This window comes from Falco rusticolus, chromosome 3 (assembly GCF_015220075.1).
Source record: "Falco rusticolus isolate bFalRus1 chromosome 3, bFalRus1.pri, whole genome shotgun sequence".
Lineage (NCBI taxonomy): Eukaryota > Metazoa > Chordata > Aves > Falconiformes > Falconidae > Falco > Falco rusticolus.
In genome coordinates this window covers 97,926,999-97,944,302 of record NC_051189.1, presented here as the reverse complement: position 1 = coordinate 97,944,302, position 17,304 = coordinate 97,926,999, and the positions used below count along the sequence as shown (strand labels likewise).

The window sequence follows — 17,304 nt, the reverse complement described above, 5'->3', positions numbered from 1 at the left end:
GAATTCATATTCACGTGTGGTCAGGTCTTAGGGGGAGATTCTTCTGAAGATTCAGGGCTGATCAGGTGTCTACAAGACTGTGAATTCCCTGCCTTTTATGGAACTTTTAATTAACTGTGTTTAAGAAAGATGGCAAGGGGTACCAGTGTTCACAGAGGGGCACTGTGCTTGTGTAAGCTGGACAACACATTTGAAGTGGGAGAGGAGCTCCCCAAAGCAAAGAGGTGGAGGCCAGCTACAGGCTCAGCTGATGCAGCAAACTGCAAAACCCAAACTCAAAACAAATATTCCAGAGGGAAATGCTGGCCCTGGGGGAACTTTCCCATCAAGGGCGATATTCATGTCTGATCTCTTTCTAGATCCTGCTGTGGGCTTGCAATACCGCTGGCCAACGCACCTACCGTTCTACCTGAGAGGTGGCAGGGCGTGCAGCTGTGTTCAGCAAAGTGATCTAGAAAGGTAACAGCAGCGCTCAGCATGGAGAGACTCATCCCCGCTGCTGGAGGGCTCACCCAGAAAGACTCACAGGACTCATAGTGTCTCCATCTCTTTTCTGTTTCTCTTTGCAGTTGCAGGGTGAGCTGGCCAGATGGCACGGGCTGAAGCACTGGCAGCAGAGGGAAAACCATTTACCGTATGCACGGATCCCCATTATCAGTAAGGTTCAGCTCTTCTGTGGGATCAGGTCATGGAAGAGAAAGACCTGAGTAAGACAGATCCCATGAGACTGGGCAGCGGGAAGCTTTCAGAGAGGGTCTGCAAGTGCAGCTACAGTGCTGCTTCATTGATGAACTGCCTCAGCTTGTATGTGGTACAAGTTGCTGATCCTAAATGGCATCATTGTGGATTACAGCAGTAGTACGTGTGCATTGCTGCATCATGCTGCAGATTTTGTACTTGCTGTTTTCCATCGCTGCTGGCTCAGAGGTTGCCCCACTCTGGTGAGCACTGACCTGGCCTCAGCTGATCACACCCGTGTGCCCTCTCCGTTGAGCTGCAGCTGCCTGATGCAGGTGGGGAGGCAGCCATCAGTGCTTGGGGAACCTCCTTAGGTCTGATGGCTTTGGGCTAATAGAGCAGGTCCCCTCAGCAATCGAAATTTTACCTTCCTGCTACTCTTTGCTGCCTTCCCTAAAATACTCTTCTGTGTTGGATTTCCAGGTTTCCCATTCATGCACCCCATGGTTTATGCTAACTGGAAGTTTACACAAGACCAGTTTGTTGAGGTCCCTTTTCCAGCACCCTGGAAGTTTCCCAGAGCAAGACTCACCCGGGTGGGAGGCAGACCCTCGTGCCTCCTTCTGGGATCTACTAGCTGCTCCGGGAAGGTGCCTTCCCATCCACCACCTTCGTCCTTCACCACTTGCTGCTGCAGCTGCAAGATGCATTTCTTTGACTTTGTCACCTTGAACATTAACATAATGTTATATGTTATGTTGATGTTGTAAAAGCATGCTGGTGGGTTTTCACTTTCACCCGTTAGATGTAGGAGGCATCCAATACATTCATTCCTCCACCCAGAGAAAAGAAATGAGAAAAACCTGCCAGAGACTTCAGTAACATCAGGCACTTCACACACCACTGGAAGGCACAACTGGCCGTGGCGTTGTGCCCCAGAGCAGAGGGAGCATCCAGCTTCCCACACCCGAGGAAGCCGTACGCCCCACACTGGTCTGGGGAGCATTCCTCATCTGGAAGTCCTCCAATGATGGGGACCGGAGTGGTTTTGGTACCAATACCAGTGCCTGCACTCTTGATACGTTAGTTTTAGTTCTTTTTCTCTCCACGTTACCCTGCAGTGTTCTTGGAAAGACTTCACGCTGTAACAGAGCTGAGACAGATCATTGGTCCTACCTGTATCTGTGCTCACTGAACATGAGATACCATCTCTGGTTTGCAATTAGAGTGCTGTAGTGGTCCTGTAAGCAGGAGCTTCTGGCATGCTGAACTACTGAAGCTTTTGTCAGCTTGGGATATTCAAAGGTGAGGTCCTACAAGAAAGCAACTGGACGAAAAAATACTCATGAAAGTCTCTTTCAACAGCCATAGGTAAAAATGACAAAGTAAAGTTGAAAGAAAAAATTACATACCTGCAGTATTTTTAACTTGCTGTTTGCTACATAAAGTAGATAAATTGTTAACGCACAAGGATTTTAAATATACTAACAACAATGCTTTGATCTGCAATTTTTTCTTTTCCCTATTCCTCCTAGTATTTGATGGTGGAAATAGAGGAGTTAATTGTGACTTGCCTGTAGATATCAGATCTATCAATATTTTTTGGGATGCCCATACTGGGGGCAGGGGGAAATGCTGTTTGTCCATTGTAAAGTCTGAGCTATATTCCCCATGCAAAAAATAATGGATCCATGGATCCAGAAGACTTTTACTCACACCAGGACCTTAAAAGAGCCAAATATATTGCCATCCTTATGAACATACTTTTTTCAAGCCAACCACATCTGCCCTCACTGTGCCTTTTAATGTTTGAGGCTCTGCATGGTGGCTCTAAATTACTTTTAAAATGTAATTTTCACATTCTTGTTTGTTGTACCTGATTTCTTAATACAATATAAAGTACTTACCAGAAACAATCCTTCTCTGTACGACAAAGGCACCAAAGTAAACATCCCTTGATTTATGCTTGGCAGCAGTTGAAGAAAACTCTTGTCGATATGGTATTTCTTTTGCTGCTGAAACAATTGGTTATTTAATAAATCTTAGGTGATTTTTCAGAAGTATGCAACTCCTGCAGTGTATTTTTTTCTAGCAGATTTTTCCATTTATGCTTTTACCTTCACCTTGGCTTTTTCCTTTACCAGAATGAATATGGAATTTTTCAATAATTCAGATGGTGGGAGCACTGGGTAGATCTGCATCCACCTTCAGTATGTACATCCTGAATGCCAGGTTGCTTAATACAAATATTGGATCCAGATCTGGACCAGGCTATTACTCTGGGTAACCCTGCTCAGTACCCATTCTGCTCTCCATTTGTTAGTCATCCTTTGAGGATCTCAGATGGAAATATCCAGCTTTGCTACCTTTCAGTATTTTCCCACATCTGTGTTCTTTGTTGATGAGATTATATTTTTTTTTTTCCGTATGGGTAGTACCAAGAACTGTACGAATATCCCAGATGTAGGACACCTGCTGCTTCTCCCTTTCACCCATTACCTTGCTGTTAGAAGGAAATTAGCTTGCCAGGATTTGTTCTTGGTACAGGTGCTCCCTTGCCCCTTGAGACCTTCAAGCATCGAAGCGGCTTGATGATGGGAATGGCAGAGAGCTGCAGAGAGCTGACCAGTCAGTAATCCCTGCTCCTGCCCATCCACCTTTAAAAACATAAGCATACGTACCTGTTTGTTTCCTTCTTCCTGGTAGTTCTCCCTGAATTTTTGAAGAAGACCACTGATAGATCTGAGACAGCTTCAGCAGCATCTTTAGCCTGGGAAAAGCTCATCTGACCTGCCTGACTGGAAAGCCCCCAAGCTAACTGATGACCAGTTCACTTCTTCTTGCCTCATTTTACTGGTCAATGGTATTAGTTTTACGAGCCATTTGCTCACAGCCAACCTTTCCTTAAAGAAGACTGCTGCAAAAAGAGTCTTTCCAGAAGATTTTCCAGTTCAAGATAGGTCTTGAGTTTACAATAGCCTCCACCTTCCAGTTTTGCCTCCCCATCGTGCAGCTTCCCTGCTCATTACACATCATTGTCCCCTCTGGAGACCCCCACTCCTGCTCCCCCACTCCCCTTTGCTTTCCTGCAGATGCTGCTGTACTCTGCCCGAGTAGCAAAGCACTGGAGCAACAACATCTGTGTGCTCCTGTTTGCCCTATCCTGGTGTAGAAACCAGCGTGGAAGGAGGTTTGCGCGAGTTTGCCGTGTAGCCTGGAGGTGAGCTCACGTGCTCACTGTGCCTTGCGGCACAGGTTGGTGGGACAGCCAGCTGCAGAGGTGGCATGGGACATGTACCTTACCCTTCTTACTTCACCACGTCCAGAAATCTGGGGACTCCAAATGTGTCAAAATTGCAATTATTTTTTCCTTTAAGAATAATTATTCAAAAAATATTAAGAATAATCATTATTTAATAATAATAATAATGATAATGATAAAAATTTGCCCCAATCCAACACATCCTTAAAGAAATTTAAAATCTATGCGCAAATCTTCAGCCATTGCAAGCATTTGTGCCACACGCTACTGAAGACACACTGCTCCCACATTTTTACCTGACTGTAATCCACATCTCTGTTCAATCGCAAGCGCCTGCCATCACTCCACTGAGAAGAATCCTCAAAGAATTATCCATGTAAAGAAATCAACAAGCCATGAATTATTTTCAGGAAACGGCGACCTCTGTGATGGTGCTCTGCCAGCAGGGAAAGGCAAAGACTAAATGAATTGTGTCAAGAATTCTGTTTAAATTAGCGCGTCAGGTCCAAGTACAGCATTTTGTCTAGTGGTTTGGGGGTTGTGCCTCCTGAAGGAAACACGTAGGAGAGAAGGAGCCTACTGGAAGGAGTGGAAGGCGGCTGCCACGTTTCCCTCAGCAGCCCAGCGGCGAGGCAGGTAGGGGCAGTGGAGGCAGCGGAGGCAGTGGAGGCAGTGGAGGCAGGGGAGGATGGCTGAAGGGGTGGCGCTGGAGAAGGATGGCAGGAGCTGATTGCTCGGTGCCGGGCACGTGCAGGCTGTGGGGGAAAGCAGGGCTGGCCGCTGGGGCCACCACTTCCCCAGGGCAGCTGCCCTGCACCGTTAGTAAGCGTGCGGCACGTGAGATACAGCTGCAGCAGCAATGTGGCCAGTTAAGGAGAAAGCTCTCATCCAGCCCAGCCTCGCGACTGTGGGTTAGTGCTACTCCAACCTTGTGACTGTGGGTTAGTGCTACTCCAACCTCATGACTGTGAGTTAGTGCTACTCCCAGCTCATGACTGCAGGTTAGTGCTACTCCAACCTCATGACTGCGAGTTAGTGCTACTCCTAGCTCATGACTGCAGGTTAGTGCTACTCCCAGCTCATGACTGCAAGTTAGTGCTACTCCAACCTCGTGATTGCAGGTTAGTGCTACTCCCTGCTCATGACTGCAAGTTAGTGCTACTCCAGCCTCGTGATTGCAGGTTAGTGCTACTCCCTGCTCATGACTGCGAGTTAGTACTACTCCAACCTTGTGACTGTGGGTTAGTGCTACTCCAACCTCATGACTGTGAGTTAGTGCTACTCCAACCTTGTGACTGCGAGTTAGTACTACTCCAACCTCGTGACTGCAGGTTAGTGCTACTCCCAGCTTGTGACTGTGAGTTAGTGCTACCCCAGCAGCACGCAGCACTACAGCTGGGGGGATGCTTCATGCAACGTGAGCCAATTACACCGCGTAAACGCATGCGGTGCTGTGCTTGGACTGACAGCTCTGTTCCTCTTCACGTTAACGGGAACATGGAGCTTCTTCCCCACCGCTGTGTAAAAAGCACACCCTGTGAGACCCACAAGGCTCTTCCTCCCAGCTCTTCGGAGCCAGCTCTATGGGATTTCCCAGAGGTGTCTGGCACCAAACGGTTCAGCTGTATCTCCTTGGTCAAGCAGACAGCCGTGATTTATGTTTCAGACAAGGTGCAGCTGGCGGGTAACATCCTTCAGGAACCATCTCCAAGTGTTGTCATCATTCAGGGCCTGGGAGACGCAGCCTTCCCGGACCTCCCCACCTGGTTGCTATAGGGACATACAGCCAGGTAATGCTGAGGAGTGTATCCCCGCTCCTACCAGAGGCTCCGTCACAGGTCAGAACACCAATTCCTGAAACAAACGAACCACCATATAACTTGCCTTTTGAATAATGTGTCAATGGCAAGAGGAGCGGGTTCTCATCACTTTGCAATGCTTAAGCAGCTCCTGATATTCTATGTATTTGAGGAGCGGGGGAGAGCTGGCTTTTAGCTCTGTCGTATCAAGAATTCGGGTCTAAGCTTCATTCATTTTCCTCTTTGGAGGTTTCAGTCATGCTGGCTGGGCACTAAAAGCTCAGCACTTTGGACACCTAACAAAGTTGCCTCTTTTCCCAAAGTTTTTTTTTTTTAAGATGCTTTTATCAGTACAGATCAACAAAGAACTTCTGAACAACGACCATGCTCTCTCTCATTTGCTTATGTAGTGCACTTGATTTCCTAAATCTATGCATTGGGCTGTGTCATGAAAAAATGAGAAATACCTGAAATTCTGCTGTGATAAAAATGAAGCTGAAAAGAAACTTCATGCTTGAATTCCCTATGTAAAAACCCAAATGCCTGAGTTTTAATTTGAGCTTTTATTTCTGCACTAGAAAGGGGGAAAGACAGCACACCTCCACCTTTTTCCAAGGATGGTTTACTCCCAGCTGAGTGGGTTTAGCCCACAGCTCAGGGTTCAAATATCTACAATCTTGGAGGCTCATGAGATCAGGAAATCAGAAAGCTTATCAGTTATGGGCCATCCCTCAGTTTAATACAGGAAAAGGAAGCAAAGCATAGCAGGTGAGGTTTTGCAATTTAAAAACTAAAAAAGTCAATGCATGAGTTTTATATCCAACCATCACTATATCAAAGCCTCATCCACTCAAAATGCAAATTACACCAGTGGCCACATATGGCTAATGTGAATCAATCTTCCTATTCTACCCAATACAGCAGGATGACACATTGCAACCCTGTGAGCTGTGCTCCTGTATGGTCCAGCTGTGCCTGAAGCCAGCAGTTACACAGCACAGTTGTTCCTTGTAGTCCTGCTAAAACAAGGAATAATTCATGCCGGGGAGCGTGCGTTTGCTGGGCAGCTGCATTTCCCTGTGCACACATGTATGCAGATCACACCCACGTCCCCTGCGGTCAGGCTGCACCGCTGCCTCTCGAAGGAGATGGGGGACAACTTGCAGCTTGAAGCCTTCAGGAGCTGCAGACACTGGTGGGATCAGATTTTAGAGACGCCCGTACTAAGGGTTTCCAGGCAAGAACATCTTCCTCTAAACCAGAAATCAGCCCAGTGTTTTTAGTAACAGTCAGTGGGCAAGGTCAGAAAATGTAGGATTCCAATCCAACACAAAATTAAAAAAAAGAATAATAAAAAATAAACAAAATCATAGAATCCCTCAGAATCATTTAGGTCGGGAAAGACATTTAAGATTGTTGAATCCAACCATAAACCTAACGCTGCCAAGTCTACCACTAGGCTATGTCCCTAAGTGCCTAGGTAGATGCTAGGTGTCTAATTCCAACAGATTTTGATTACTCACAGCCTTTCATATCACTGGAAGTTCCAAGTCTGCTCCAAAGTACCTTCTGGCTGCGACCTGGAATGCTCCCTCATACACACTGTCATTTTATCTTAAAAATAGGTAGTTGAGCGACCATCTAGAAATCTGCCTAGCTTTTGTTTAGTTTTTTGCAGTCTTCCTTTATACAAAATACTTCACATTCTCATGCAGTAAACAGAAATATTTTGTCCTATTTGGTTAAAATACTGTGAAATACTATCACATACTCACCTTCAGTCTATTTTTTTAAACTGTTCCAAGGAGTAACAGGAATGAAATCTGAAAGACCTCCAAAACCAGGCATTAAGAAATATGCTTATCATGACACATCTTTACTGAAAAATTAAATTTTTATTGAGTGAAACAATTGCTTTTACATTAGCACTTCATTATTTCAGATAGGAATAGTTACACTTTTGCCATTTGCTACCATGTTATACTTTCGTGTCTGCAGGATTACATTGTATTTCATTGTTCTACTCCTGAAATAAAACAAAATAAAAAAAATCCCCACACTATGAGTTTTCTTCATAAAACTGAAAAAGACAACTACAGAAGGCAAGGTTACAGCAGTCAAACTCCTCTCATAAAACTCATGTTACATTTGGTAAGCCTCAAGCTGATCTGAAATTTAAACGCAGTGGACTGTAGGAGACAAAGTATAAAGCAAATCAGTATATGCTTATACCTTTTCTTTTTGCAGTCTGTTGGATCAAGAATTACACACGACAATGTGTTGATAATTTACTGGACTTTACACACATATTTTTCACATTCTACCTGTCTTCGTGCATTATTTCTACAATCTCCCATCTTGTCAAGTCACATCCAGCTGTTTGCCCTCTCCACCCAAGCCCTATTGTGTGATTAAGCCTCTTTTTTCTTTTCTTTTTTTTTTAAAAAAAAACAACACACCTTTTTTTTCCACACTTTCAGAACCTACGCGCGAACTTTCATTAACTACCTGCATGATTTATACAGCCTCATGACCTGGTTTTATTTCGCATGTTCCATTACCAAAACAATAAAAAAAGTCATCAGAGATTTGCAGCTGACCCTGGAAGTGCCACAAAATTCCTGAGTTTCAGCCTCAGAATTTTATTCTTTGCTGAGAGAAAATGAGCCCTATCTAGGTTTAATGCAATACTAATGGCTTTTTACAGTCACTCAGTTTTTCTAAGTAAAGCAGGAACAAAGATGGAACATTGATACAAAGAGCATCAATGGGAAGAAGTCCTGCAGGGGCTGCAAGGACAGCAAGCTGCTGAGCCCCCCACGGGAGCTGAAGGCAGGGACCCCTAACTTTTGCCCTAACTGGCAATATGAAGGACGAAATGTAAAGGGCTCACCCTCTAAACAGAATTATTATTATTATTATTATTATTATTATTATTATTTATTTTCTGCCAGTACCTCCTCTTCTTGGAATGAAGAATGGAGAACGTGAAAAAGGCCACAAGACTTGAGGAAATAAAAGATTAAGTAAAAAAAAAAAAAGTATTCTTGCAATGAAAAGCTCTAGGCTGTATTTGGGGTGGTGGCATGGCAGCAAGCGGGTGAGGGAGGTGCACCACGACGCAGGGAGAGGGAAGGCATCTTACAGCACGTGCGGCTGAGTGGCTGCTCCAGTCACATGCTGAGCAGGGCTGAAAACTGCGTGGTCTGGGCCAAGACTGAACTAAATGTTCTCCGGGAATCTGCTGTCTCCTGCACCCATGCGAACCGGACAATTTAAGCAGACAGATTAGGCTGCACAGGATAAATAGATGACGGCAAGTTGGTCAGTGCACATGGGTTTGCCCTCCAGATAATAACGATCCAGAAACAAGTCAGGAACCAAATGATTTCACCAGCCGTGGGAGTACAGGTGTCTCATATGGTCACACAACTGATTAACAAATGACACTAATTAAAACCTATTCCTGAGTGCTTTGCCCACCCCAAAGCAAAAAAGAAGTAGCAGTAGAAAAGATTCAGGCAATTGCAATGGCTGGTGTTAAGCACGGAAAGCCTGCTGTCTAAGGAGAGATCAAGTTGACTAGGATCTTCAGCTTGGAGAAGAGGCAGCCAAGAAGTATGAGCGATGAAATCATGACATTAATATTTCTAGAGACAGATGAAGTTCTGAGGGGTGTGCAGGAAACAATGTGCAATCACACCTAGGAACTGCTCTTCCTATCAGAAAAAGTAGGGGACACGTAACTAGTATCTTAGGAGGTTTTAAGACGAAGCAGACCTTTTCCAAAAAGTATGTAATTAAATTATGGAACTCACTGCTGCGGGCTTTTATAGATGCCAAGACTATAAATGGGTTAAAAACAACATTTAAAGGAATTCACAGAAATCCATTAGCAAGAAGCAAACCCACAGATACAGACACGACCTCCATTCTCAGAGGTCTCCAAACTGCAGATTGCTAGAAATCAGGTATGTTGGAAGCTCACCGTCCACGTGGGCTGTTCACATTTTTTTTCACATGCATCTACCACCACTCTTAGCTTAGAGAGACCCTTCTTGAACCAGCAGACTGTCCACCAGACCCAGACTCAGCGTTCTCTTATAAAGCATCACACTGCCTTTTTAAGTATCTTTTAAATGCAAACCCATATGAAGTCCATCTGTCCGCCCAGGGTTTCCTTAACACTGCTCCTTCTTGTCATCTGAGATAGGCAGAGGATTATCTAATATGTTGTAATTAAATTGGCAACGCACTCTTTCTGTTGTCAAGACATGAGTCACTTTTTCATGCACAGATCTGATTCCAGCAACACAGTTGCAAAGGCATCTTTTCAAACTCTTCTCCTTAATGCTGGATTAAATTTTTCTTCTGAGCTAAGCTGTCAGCAAAAACTGCTCCGCAGTGAGTGGCAATCAATCCAGCCTTGTCTCTCAACAAGTTGAGTTGTGACACAGCACGGTTCTCACATAGAGGTTTGCTTATGAAAAGGACATTTAAATGCTTTTTAAAAGCGCACTTTTATTAAAATAATCCACTTTTAGAAAGAAAAGCTCTATCTAAAGAAGAAGGCTGTTTGCCTCAGCACCTCTTGAAATTTCAGTAATATTGCCCCGCACGCACTTGGGAAGATTTATTTCTTCAGTTTCACTTGACATTTTTCACTCCCTAATGCAGCAAGAAATGTCAGCCCGGACTTGCCAGGAAATACGTCTGCTGGTACACGGCACAGCATCTCAGTGAAGTATTAGCTGTTCAGCAGCTGGTTGCCTATCCCTTGCATTACTTGAACAACAAGGATTATGAATTATGCAGCTACAGTATGAAACAGATAAATATATGTTTTCTAGATTTTATAAAAGTTAAAAGAGTGGGTGGAGAATAAAGGGATTATCTTATGCAGAAGAAAAAACCTGGGATCAGTACATGAAAACCATTTCCTAACAAACATGCCTTTTAAATGGCTAAAAAGTCCCTTGCGGGAAAAGGTGGAGACCTCATCACTTGAGATATTTAAAACCAGACTAGACAAAGCATTTATCTCTGCAGGGGCAGTGGAAGTGAATAAAATGACTCCTTAAGCTTTTTTCTACCCATCTCTGATTTCTATGATTTAATATTTTTTTAAAGTTGTAAACCACATTTGTGTAACGCAAGAAAAGAGGCAGAAATGCAACAAAAGGTTTTTTAGTTGTAGCGTTGCCCAGCACAATGAAACTTGATTCAAAATGAAATTTATGCTAGCAATTCAGGCTGCAAGATGACTTCTCTTTGTTTAAGGTCTAGCACTGAAATCTTTGCTACTGCCACACACATCTCTAAAAAGATGATTTACCATCCCCAGATTGGGGATTTATTCTCTGTGCCAGAACTCTTTATAAACTGTGACAGTTCAACTTTTGACAAGGGGAGCTGATGCAAAAGGCAGAATGCTGCTTTGCAGAAAAGCTCGGAGTAGGGGGTTTGTGCCCAAGGTCTGGCAGACTTACACACTCCCTCAGGAATCTCCAGCACTAAATATTTCTGATGTCACTCAAAGGCTAACATCTAATCTGCTAGTATGAAAGCAGACTCTCAGAACAGCCTCTTTCCATTGCTTTGAATATCTTAAAATGATTTCAAAATTCTCAGTTACTCTTCTTCCCCACATTTTTATTTATTTATTTAAATCCCTGGAGGCAGTGTTCTATTTAAAATAACGTGCACTGTCTTGGTTTCGTAAAAATATGCAGAAGTCCAGAAAAAACCCAAACACCTGAGACACATTAGGATAGTTAAAATGAACCTGTTTAAGAGCGGAACACTGTGGACCTTTCACTACACCACGCAGGAAGACAAAATGATGACTTAACAACTGCTGTACAAGAAATTGAGATGTGCAACTGAAGTGAACTGTCACAGAAGTAATGCAGGGGAGGATGTCAAGTCCTGGTGGTCCTCAGGCTTAGGACAGCCTCTCACTAGTCCTGAACCAGCTAAGACAATGCAGGATGCAGCCACACGCTTTCCTTGCTTTGACATCAGAGCTATTTTAACAACCTGCTGCCATTTCCCCTCTGCGCCCTGCTCCCTCTTGCACCCTGGCTGCAATTTGCTATCTTTTCAGTATTAATATCTTGTGCTGGACTGAGCTGCAGGCTCGGTGTAGTAGAAAGGGTTATTTCATTTCCAAACACTGTTTAGCCACAGTTCAGTATAGCCTTGTCCCAGCAGAGGGGGAAGAAAAGTAACGGGGAAAAGTGAGTTGAATCTGCCCCTGGAACTGGTTACGATTAGGAAAAACAATGGTTCTGTACCCTAATAACAAGGACCTCTCTCAAACACGACATCATCCACCTTCCTGTGAACTTCCTCAGTTCCCTTTTCCCTGGTTGCAGTGATGTGTAGCCGTTCAGCTGGAAAGCTGTGTTTTCCTGTACTGGTCCATTCAGTGGTGTGCTGCTGGATTTATCTGTATCTTCAGGTAATGAAGTCCCTAAGGAAGTGACTATTCTTGGATATAGCATAAAAAATGCTGGCAACCCTGAAGTTTGCCAATAATGTTATCAGAACAAGAGTTGGCCTATTTTAAATGTTTTATGTTAGCATATACAGTTTTGCAGGCATATAATCAATAAAGTAGGACAAAGCTCACAACGCAGCTAAATGAAAGACACCAGCCCTTATTTTGGTCAATCCTGTTTGAAAGACTGTAGCTTTAAATAGTTAACATACTAGAAGAAATATGCCCCAATCTAAGCATCTCTTTCAATTATAGAGTTCAATACTTTGCCATTTGGGAAGTAAAAATACTCAACTGCAGTAGCAGTAGCAAATGCCTTTTAATTACCAAATGGATTTTAAACCCCAGAAGGGTTGGTATGAAAAACAAACTGTTTGCAGCAGCTCTACCCCGAACTCCTTATTTAAAACCCAGCCCCTTTGTGCCAGGCACAGACCCCCCACTCTGCTTTGCACAGCTCCTCACCCCCAGCCCCACGTCCTGAGTAGGAACCCACAGGCCCTACTTCCCATGTAACTCACTCACTGTTGACTGCTTTTAGAATCTGGGCTCTGGCCATGCTCGCGGAGCTTCATCCCTCACCCAGTCCCGTTCAGAGGATGGTCTGGCTCAGCACATCCCTCCCGTGCTGTGCCCGGGAACCACTGCAGCATCATCCTGCCCCAGCCCTCACGGGGTACCACTGTATCGTACTGTAAACAAGCAGCCGGTGAGGATACAGTCCACATCCATAGAATAAGCAGGAATTAAACAAAAAAAAAATATCATTTGGACTAAATTAATCCTGTCATAATGCATTTATAACGCTTTGTACCTGGTGGAGTCACATGTCTGGGCAAAGCGGGAATCAAATCCTACTGAAAGGGAGCTGCCTTGGTGTGCAGGCAGTGTTTTACAACCACAGGAGCCATTAGTCTCCAAGGAGAGAAAAAATCACAGAAAGAGAAGGAAACGCAGGCAGGCAAGCCTTGATTCTACCCCCATTTACATGGACTCCAGCAGAGTTATTCCACTGCAGAAGACATGAGAGTTTTCAGTTCTAAGTCTTAAGGATGGTGGAGAATAAAAATAACAAAAGAGAAATATCTGAAGAAGTTCTAGTCTCAGCCAAACACCAAATACCTTCTCCACAAAAAATTGAGATGTAGACCCCCTAGCAATTCTCAATGGCAGCATTACAAGTTATATAGGAATTTTATGAGACCAAAGCCGTAATACCGTGCTCTGGCTGAGTGGCAGAATAGCTATACAATCAATATGTTTTTGCACGCTCATATTTTTGAGTGGATTAGTATTGCAGCAGAGTCTAAAATAACAGCATAAATTTAATGGGCTGGCAGCCTTAAAAGCAGTTACGTATAGTTAACAGATGTATTTATTTGTGCTGTAATGTGTAACTGATCCCACCGTAATCCTGCTGAGATCAGGCTCTGTTTTAAAACAGTACAAAATACCTGATGCTGGAGCTAAGATAATCTTAATCACCTGAAAATCAAAAGGAAAAGACAACAGGTAGCACTGTAGACATGTTGTGCAGATGTAATACATATAGGTCACACATTTGCAAAACCTACTTCCTCTGTTAGCCCTTTATTAGAGACACTATATTCAGACAAATTGAACAAATCCTAAAACATATAAATCCCTAACACCACAAACACATCTTTTCCCAAAGTTATGAAGTACTATTAAACCACACATGTTTCTATTTTTCTTGCTTTTTGACATGATTGTTCTTGGATACTTAAAATTTATGAGTTCATAGATAAATCAAACCTTGCAGTATACCAGAACTGGAGATGATACCTCTTCTAACTATATGTGCTTTACCACAAACATTAAAAACAATTACTTAGGTATAGTAATTTCTAGGAATTCTGAAAATATTTTAGTTATAATTGTTACCATTACAGAAAAGTCTGAAACATTTCCTTTAGTCATTCAGTACATAGCTCCATAACTCCATACACTTGAAAGCTGTAATTTTGCTATAAGTTTTCTTCTTACATATGTGTCTATATGTACATACACACACATATATATGCGCTATTATTATAAAATGAGTGTCAAGAAAAGCAGGACCTTTACATTTCCACATTTTTTCCCTATGTTTGCAATAGGAACGAAACTGTAGATACCACCTGTGCCATCTGCAAAAATGGGATGAGCTTAACTTCAAATCCTCTTGACAGACACAACAACTGCTTATGTTCTGCTTTTCCCATCGGCATTTTCCATTCTTACCAGTCAGTTTGCTCTAAGAATATATTGCTAGGCCATACATTCAGGCTTCACGCAACAACCCCCTCTCCCTCTTACACTGCCTCGAAATTGCTAGATCTTGTGCCTCACCCAAAAAGCCACGCTTGCACTCCTCAACTCCTCCTTCTCAGTTTTTACCATGCTGTGCACAGAAAAATGAGTTTGCAACTGTGGTGTTGACCAGACCCAGTTACACACATAAACATGAAATATTTCTTACTTTTGTGCTCTTCCAGTAGTTCAAAAAGTAGCCTAAACCATGGAACATACAAGCTTGGAGGGCCTGATTCTGTTTGTGGAATGGTAAATCATCAGTAATTCCTCTGAACTCAACTAATCAAGACATGCTAATTGCCACACCTAGAGTGCCATCAACTCACAGTGGTGACAGAGGGAGTTCAGGGTATTAAACATTTTGAGGGACTATGCATTAAACAGAAATCTTCCCAAAGTCATAGTACCTCCTTACAATGATCATTCTGTGAACTCAGAAAGCAAAAGAAAACCCCAGTTAACTGTTTCAGATTTTTTCCAAAATTTGTATTAGTGATCAAATGTCCATTTCCTAATGGTTAGGAATACAAGTCTATCTTGATAGCTTAAGTCACATAAGCCAAATTCTCCAGTGTAGCTACCACAGAGTAGGTGTGCACACAGTTGGTCAGGCAATTTGTTAGGAGGACTAATGGGTTGGAAATGTGGTATGGTGGTGGAAATGCTGGGTGGGAGGGTAAGCATAACTGACCATAGCTAGAGAAGTCTGCAGAGCTCTGAACCCTCGGAGGGAAGCCTAAGGTGTATGCACACTGAAATGAGCACACCTAGAGAAGAGCAAACGTGTGGCTGCGTCCCTGGAATACTCATTAGCAGGAGTACTTCAGAGGGAGCCAATATATGACAAGTAAAGTGGGCTTCTGTTTGGGGAAAGTGTTTGGGGCAAGCGTTTTGGAGACATGTTTTTAGCACGGTGAAAAAAAGATTCCTCATGTCACAAAACGTAAAAAAATCTGTAACCATTGGCCTCCCACAAATGTTTTTGCTACAAGAACTGACAAAAGCAATGGTAGCTTGTCTTCTTATAATATTCACTAACAAAGTGATTTCAGTTGCTATAAATGATAATGCATGATAAATAACCGACAGCCCAAAGCATGAGATGCTCTGGATGAAGAGATGCTGTACTTTGACCTGGAAGGTGCCTGTTATACTCATTTCTTCCAGGGTGGACCCTGCAGCCTTGACTGACATGAAAAGCCAACAGAAAGCAAAGGGCTACTCATTCGAATAGTGGCAGCAGCAGCAGGCACCAAGTTTGGCAATTTTGCTTTATCTCTTTCTACAACTCAGACTTTTAAAATCTGCATGGAAATTTCATTCCCATTATTTAGCTTAAAAAAAAAGAGGGGTGGGGTGTGGGATCGAATCCGGTTGAAAAAAAGGACCATAGGGCCACTGCTTCTATTTAGGAGGATGAACAATAAGAATAAGAACACAAAGACAGGATAAATCAACTATGCTACACACGTGGCAATACATCTTATTTTACTGTATTTGTTATCAAGAAGACATGCAGTCTAGAACTTCATGGCAAACACACTGGCAAAAGCCATAAACCATGAGAATAACAAGGCTCGAAGGAACAAGGCTTACAAAGACAACCCCAAGGGTGACCTTCTTAGATACCAGTAAATAAATCCCTAAAGGCAAGGAACTAAAGTACAGCAACCCTAGCAACCACACTAGCACCCGAATTGAGGTCTGGAAGAGCAAAGATGTGCAGTTCCACACTGTCCAGTTGTGCGACACAGTTGCAACAGAGTCAAAACTCGTAGGCCTGTAAAATTCCACCACAGGGGTTGAGTTCAGCGTCTGTGGACTTTCTCTTTGTACTTCCATGATTGTTATAACCAGGCAATTAGAAGAGGTGTGAGAAGGGCTAACCAGAGATGCCAACCTTTTAGGAGTCAGCAACAGTTCTGTTGGGTTGTCTGGCAGGCACTTCTTTCCCTTTCCCCCACAAGCTAAATTCAGAAGGATGTTGTTGTCATCAGGAAGACTACTGACCTCCTCGTCTGGCAAGCACGTTTCAAACCTGCAGAATGGGCATACTATGACTCCTTGTGGGGAATCACCGAAGTCTATGATCTTGCAAAGGCATTTGGCACATACTCTGTGACAGCACTCCAGCACTTTTGGTTTTCTCTGCCGCAGGTTATAGCGGTTGTAGCAGATCTTGCACTCAAGCTCATCTGAGCTCTGGGTCTCCACAGACTCCTCTGGTAGTTGACTGGTCATTTCTTCTGGTGGTTTTTAGATTTGCAGAAAGAGGAGTCAAGGGATGAAGAGGTCACTCAGGCTTATTTTAGAACTTTTTCCTGATGATCGTATCACCCATTTCAAACAGGAAAAGAGGAGATGATGTTGCTGAAAAGCATCAGTAGACATCATCCATTTTCAGCTTCTGCTAGGGATTGTGTACTGCATGTCCTGTACTCTGAGCCAGGCATCCATCTGAAAAATATGACGTGGAATTTTTGTGGAGGGAAAGGGAAAGGGAAGGGGAAAGGGAAAGGGAAGGGGAAGGGGGAGAGAGAGGGGGAGAGGAGAGAATAAAAAGCTGCAGCAGGTGAAATATGCAAGTTCCACCTTTTACAAGCTTAGCTTCCTTTGCTAAAAATACCTCTAAGGTAGTTTTTATTCTGTGGCATATGGGGCCTATATAGCAATCATGCTGATAAAACTCAGTATCATGCTGCACACATTTATTTTAGACTTGTAATTTTGACTGGCTTAGCCTATGA

The 17,304-nt window shown here is 43.3% G+C and overlaps 1 protein-coding gene across 1 annotated transcript; it reads right to left on the bottom strand.

The window, feature by feature from the left end:
* Positions 1-15,941: 15,941 nt before the first annotated feature.
* Positions 15,942-17,091, bottom strand: RNF182 (ring finger protein 182). Its single transcript, XM_037380994.1, has one exon. It carries the CDS (start codon positions 16,796-16,798, stop codon positions 16,061-16,063), a length of 738 nt encoding a protein of 245 aa, XP_037236891.1. The 5' UTR covers positions 16,799-17,091; the 3' UTR covers positions 15,942-16,060.
* Between the last annotated feature and the right edge of the window lie 213 nt (positions 17,092-17,304).

Coding starts and splice junctions, on each gene's coding strand:
- RNF182 (XM_037380994.1), bottom strand. CDS start 16,798: ATGACCAGTCAACTACCAGAGGAGTCTGTGGAGACCCAGAGCTCAGAT.